Consider the following 6,000-nt stretch of genomic DNA (forward strand, 5'->3'; position numbering starts at 1 on the left):
CTAAAGAGTTATTTTTGTAAAAAAAATATATACACGTGAAAAAAATCCTATTATATATTGTATAAATATTTATTTATTTATTTTCACTTTACACTTAAAAAAAGGTATATATATACTTTAGTGCAAGAACTTGTATGACATACAAGATTATTATTTTTTTTACATTTTCACGTGCATCTTCACAAAATAAATATAATTGTTATTTTTAAGTTAAGTAGAATTACTGTGAATGATACTTTTTTATTTAAGTTTTTAAAAATACTTATGTATAGCATTTAAATATAAAGTGATTGATTAAATAAGAAATTATTGTATGTTGATTTATTTATTCATTAGTAAAACTGTATTGTATATTTGAATTCTTTCTTCCTATATTAATTTTACTTATTCTTGCATTCCTTTCCACGGGATTTTTATTCGTTTCAAATCTCATAATTAAATGTTTTTCTTTATGGAATATTAATAAAATCAAATCATAATAAAAATTATCTGTTATATTGTTAATATCTTAAATGTATTATATTATCTATGATGTTAAAAAATCTTCGTCAAATTCCAAGCCAGAAGATTTGTGAATTTTAAACAAATACAAGGTTCACTATATAAAGAAAATAGAAATACAACACATGAGGATAACTTTGTAATAAAATAAAATGAAAAACAAAACACCCCTAATTTGCCTATCAAAATCGGAAGGAAGGTGGCACTGAAGAAATAAACCAAAAATAATTCATATTTTCTCCTAAGACATATTATCACTTTTACATAATTACCATTAATCAGGGCCATGAACCGAATTTATTTTCACACTATCATCGTTGGAAATTTTGGTGAAAGAAATGAGGCCAAGTTCGTTTAGGCTGCAACTTGTTCATGTTTCCGTTTGTTGAATTCTGAAATGATCAAAATTTCACCAAAACTTCTATTGATTAGTCTGGCTACTACACCTTGCTATCTGTCTCTGTTACATGTTCAGATTTATCTGATAGAAGGGGTTGTTCCAAATCTATCCTACTACTTATCTCATCATCTTGCAAGTTTGATTGTGGTGCCGCTGGTTTAATCTCAGCAAACTCTTTGGCTTTACCCCAAAGCACAATATACAAACCAGCAATAACTCCAACAGCCCCTATCAAACTGAAAAAAGAATCAAGCATATGATCAAACAATTCATATACTAATGTATAATATAATTAACAAACACTGTTTGAGCTAATTTCTTCATGAACAAGAAAAATAATAGTGTATTACCTTCCGATGTATAATTCTTCTTGTAAGAATGTTGCACTTATGAAAGCAGTGATTACTGTTGCTAAAGGGTTGAACATTGCACAGTATAGAGGACCTCTTTCTGAGATGCACCAGGATTGAATAAAGAAACTAACCGCTATTCCGAGTCCCTATTTCATAGAATAACAATCACAATCATTACTATAACATACCAGTAATAGTGATACAATTTTCCAACCAGGCACGGATGTGCCACTGTTGTATTGTACTACACAACAAATAATTACTAATTCAACTTTTACTGAGTGGGCTGAAACTTACTGCGTATAAAGAACATGAAATCTGTAAAGGTGAATGCAAAATCCATGCTTCAAGATCCGGCTCTGAGAGTAGGGCAAATAAGGCTGACTGTACTGTTGAAAAGAGACACATCCAAAAGGTTGATAATAAATGGTCTGGGCAGGACGAAGCGATTGGTACCTGATTGTTAGTTGAAGTTTTGTCAGATCTCCACTGATGGAGAAAGGAATCATCCTAGAATATTCTTCTTTTTATGGCAAAAGTTTACTTGTACTATGTTTCTTCGAGGCAATTATTTGGTCGCTCAGTTACGTTTTTGGTGCTAATTTTTATATTACATACAACTAGTTATCGTCTGTATATTAACGATTTTAAATAGACGTAATTTTAGATTAATCTGAATTAGAAACATGTGTTAAGTTCAGACTTTTTAACATTTCTCTAAGGGTGTATCAATGGAAGTAGGAAAAAATAAACGAAGAAAAGTAGATCTACAGTGATATATGGGTTTCTATTTACCTGCAGGATCATCCAACAAGACCAGAAAACACTGCTTGCTAAAAGCAATAGACAACCCAGCAGCCAATCGTCACCTTCACTACTGCCAGTGAGATGTATAGAAGGAAGGAACTCTGTGTGTAAGAGTTTATGTCCTTTGACCAAGGCCATGGTTAAGGCTCCACTAACACAGCAAATTGTCCCTAATATCTTCGCCATGCTTCTCAAGCTTCGTAGTTCAAGTTTCTCAAATCTGACACATTCATTTTAAGAAAACACACGTATCAGCAAAAGAATTATATATGATTTTTCCTCTTTTATATTGTTAATTAATTAGTTATGTTGTATTTTAGTTTAAGTAATTCTGATTTAAATCTCTTCTCTCTTGTTTTTCTTTTTTTCTTTTTTTTATGTCGTGTATAGTTAGAGTTCACGTATATTTTTAGAGCCAATACCCCGCGATTGCTGCAATTACAAACGTTAAAGCAGGTATCAGATTACTCATTGCTGTAGCTGCAGTAGAAGATGAATAATATAAACCTCTGAAATACGCATTCTGATTTGCTGTGACTCTGCAAGGGAAAAAAAAACAATCTTGGGGTAAGTCTTCTAATCCTTTTTATTTTTTGGTATAGAAACCAGAGAACGTTAGAAGAGGTTTTGGAAAACCGTACCCAACAAGAGCGGTGACGAACATCAAAAAGACGCTCCTGAATCCCAAACAACTTTTTACCGATTGTCTCCTGTTATGAAAAGGCAGAGACGTGTGTGGTTAGTGAAAAATTTTAAGAGTAACCTAAAGAGAGGAAGAGGTGGTTTAAGTATTACCTCTTAGAAGAGAAAAACATAGGGGCCAAAGCCAAGGTTGCTATGCCTTGCCTGTACACTACAAAGACTGTTGTACTCAACCCATCTAACAGGGCTGCTCTTGTGAAGATGGCAAGTGCTGCATAATGAACTTGCAGACCTACCATAACAATTAGAGGAAGATGACTTGCTAGACTACCCATTTTTTTCAGATACAATCTAAAAGTTGGAATGTTTTCCCACCTTCTATTACATATATGGAGAGCAGGGGGTGGATCTATTTATATCAAGCCAAGTTCAATTTCTACACCACTTCTCTGTAACATTATCATTATTATAAAACACAAATAAAAAAAAAGGGAAATGTGAAATTATTTTAGTAATGTCACAGGCCATATTTCTTTATCTCTAGAAATATCTCTGGAAACAACTCAGGTATGGTAAGAAATTAAGTATTGAATTTAAACTGTTATTCACTTCCTTAAAAGAAAATGGTTATTAAATGAATGATTATAAAAGATATGAAAACGGGTATTTGAGAATTATTGTTCATTTAGAATTTAAAAAGTTATTGAACCAATGATAATCGTATAGAATAATTTTTTAATCCCTACGTGGCAATCAAAATATGTATGTGGGTATTTTTTATTTATTTTTACATCAGCTTTTTACCAAAAAGTTCAACCTGAAGAGTGATCGATAATTTGAAATCAATTTCTACCATAGATATCATATCTCTCGTCAAGACACGTGCGAGGGATTACTGCTTCAAATACTACCATAAAAACCAGTGATAAAACGGGGGCGACTTTTAGCCACCATCACACACAAAAAAGAAAAAGGAAAATACAAGTCGACAAATAGACAAATTAATGAAGAGGGACACATCCACGTTCGTGAATAATAGGTACCAAAGATAAGGTCAGGATACGCGGAGATTGGGGATCATCGAGAGATGAAATACACCTAGACACGTTTAAAAGAAAAGAAAAAAGCAAGAAACGAAACTTCTAGTAGGAAAACAATGACTCGATGATCCATGTAAGACGCTGAATCGTTTATGTTTTTTTTTCTTACCAACTGCATTTACCCCAGTAGATATATATAACTATGAATCTGAAAATTTTTTTGTATAAAATTTAATTTTCATAGAAAAAAATGAATTTGATTATTTTGAAGAGATATTTTAAAGTAATGTGACGGGCTATAAAATTTAAGAGTAAAATGTATTTTGAAAAATAAAATTGAGTTGTTGATGGAATAATGTTAGAGTAGATCTAAATGTTGAGTGGTGAAAAAGAATTGAAGGTGTTTGGGAGGAGCATAAATAAGAATGGCGTGGCATACATAAGGTTAGGTAAATAATGCCAATTGCCAAAGTGGCACAATAAACGGAGTCCAATCAGTGTGATTGAGAAGATAGGATGTCCACGGCAGTGAAGGCCAGGTCAACATTATTGGAGGGGACACACCACTCAGACATCTCGAGACTTCATGTTCATCTTTAATTCATATACTCCACACACACATAGGTTTCAATTTTCAATTCATAATTATTTTCCTTCGATATTTGTCTTTTTCCTTAAGCGGTGGCAGTTCTTGGCGTACGACGCCATCATCAAACAAAGAAAATAATTAAACGCACAAAAGGATATACTCGGATCAGAATCAGATTAGTTTTGATGTAACATTAATATTAATAAACAACTTCACCCATTGGTAATACTCTTAAAAGCCCCACTCCCAGAGATAATTATGGAACCATATATTACCATGAAGATTCCAGTAATGACTCGGCTTCTCCTTTTGTCATCAATATCTAGTGCTTCCTCTGTTCAGTTGTACAAAAGTGTTATTCACAGACACACGTACAATAAAAAATTAAAAAAGTGGAAAGTGGAAAGTGAAAATTATGTTTATCAAACTTTTGTGTAATGACATGTACAATAGAAAAATAAAAAGTGAGAAGTGAAAATTGATTTGTGTAGAGACAAATACAGAGAAAAGTGAAAAGCGAAAGTGACAAGATGAAATGCGAGGATTGAGAGAATATGTATATTATAAAAATATTAGTGTGTATAATTAATGCCAGAGAGTCCAGTGCACTCGATGTTACACGTTCATTACACATGAAATGTCAGACAGAACAGTTGTTCATTTGTTCACGGGTAACTCTTATCGAAATGGATCAACTGCGAGCACGTGCCAAAGCGATCGATCGTTGGTTCTGTGGAACAGTGTATATATATACTAGTACTTTTCTACCTTCTACAAGAGTATTAGTAGTGGTAGAGCATTAAATGAAGGAATAAAATGCATTATTGGGAGAGTTTTGTCATAGCACAACCAAATTGACTCTGACATTAACCCACATCATTTCTTGGGCGAAACTTTGATATTATTGTCATGATTGATTGAATTTGGTTGGTTCAATCTTTCCGCCTTCAAATTATTAAAAACTATTCTCCGCATATTCTATTGCCAAATGTACCTTTTTCTTTAACAATTAAACGTGAGCACTTTTGTCTATAAATTCAAATTTCCAGTGATCACACTGCGACCTTCGAAATAAAATATGTATACATCTCGTGCGGATAATTTATTATCTTATTTTGTTGAATGGAAATTAAATAAATAAACAAAATGATTGTTTTGTTGAATTATAGAAGAATAAGATGAAATACGTAGTTTTATTTATTTATTCAACATCTCTTCTTTTTACTCAACAGAACCTAATCTGAAAAATATGTCCGTGTTATTTTCATGGTCGTGAATAAGTCCATATTTTGTGTTGAAATTCATAATTGATGGCTTCCTTAACCAGCACTGCCAATGCATCGTCGCCGGCTTATTATGCTTCCTCTTGTCATCTACAAACTTGCCAAACCCCATGTGGCTGTCATGTTCGAATAAAAACTGAAATTCGTTTTCAGAATTTCAATACATATTTTTTAAATTATATAACATAAAATAAAAAATGTCGTTTGAAAGTTTTACTTAACCCAAAAGTATTACAAACTTTTACTTTAACTTAGTTTCCCCGATTCATATAGTTTTTATATAATAAGTATTCAGATAGTGTGATAAATCCTCATATTGTCACTCTTTAATATTTGAATAATTATGTCTCATCTAAAACTTAGTTTTATAGTTTATTCTTAAAGT

The 6,000-nt window shown here is 32.1% G+C and overlaps 1 protein-coding gene across 1 annotated transcript; it reads right to left on the bottom strand.

Moving 5' to 3' along the window:
* Positions 1-576: 576 nt before the first annotated feature.
* UMAMIT33 (nodulin MtN21 /EamA-like transporter family protein) lies at positions 577-3,098 on the bottom strand. The gene is made up of 7 exons (XM_047320618.2): positions 2,857-3,098; positions 2,703-2,771; positions 2,484-2,600; positions 2,050-2,281; positions 1,552-1,710; positions 1,252-1,400; positions 577-1,137 (listed from the first exon to the last, which is right to left on the bottom strand). The coding sequence occupies exons 1-7, from the start codon at positions 3,036-3,038 to the stop codon at positions 942-944; spliced, it is 1,104 nt and encodes a 367-aa protein (XP_047176574.1). The 5' UTR covers positions 3,039-3,098; the 3' UTR covers positions 577-941.
* Between the last annotated feature and the right edge of the window lie 2,902 nt (positions 3,099-6,000).

This window comes from Vigna umbellata, chromosome 1, assembly GCF_029865625.1.
Source record: "Vigna umbellata cultivar VRB3 chromosome 1, Vumbellata_1.0, whole genome shotgun sequence".
NCBI classification, from domain to species: Eukaryota; Viridiplantae; Streptophyta; class Magnoliopsida; order Fabales; family Fabaceae; genus Vigna; species Vigna umbellata.

Coding starts and splice junctions, on each gene's coding strand:
- UMAMIT33 (XM_047320618.2), bottom strand. CDS start 3,038: ATGGGTAGTCTAGCAAGTCATCTTCCTCTAATTGTTATGGTAGGTCTG. Junction 2,772..2,856: donor ATGTTTTTCTCTTCTAAGAG/GTAATACTTAAA, acceptor TTTTCATAACAG/GAGACAATCGGTAAAAAGTT. Junction 2,282..2,483: donor GTAATTGCAGCAATCGCGGG/GTATTGGCTCTA, acceptor TGAATGTGTCAG/ATTTGAGAAACTTGAACTAC.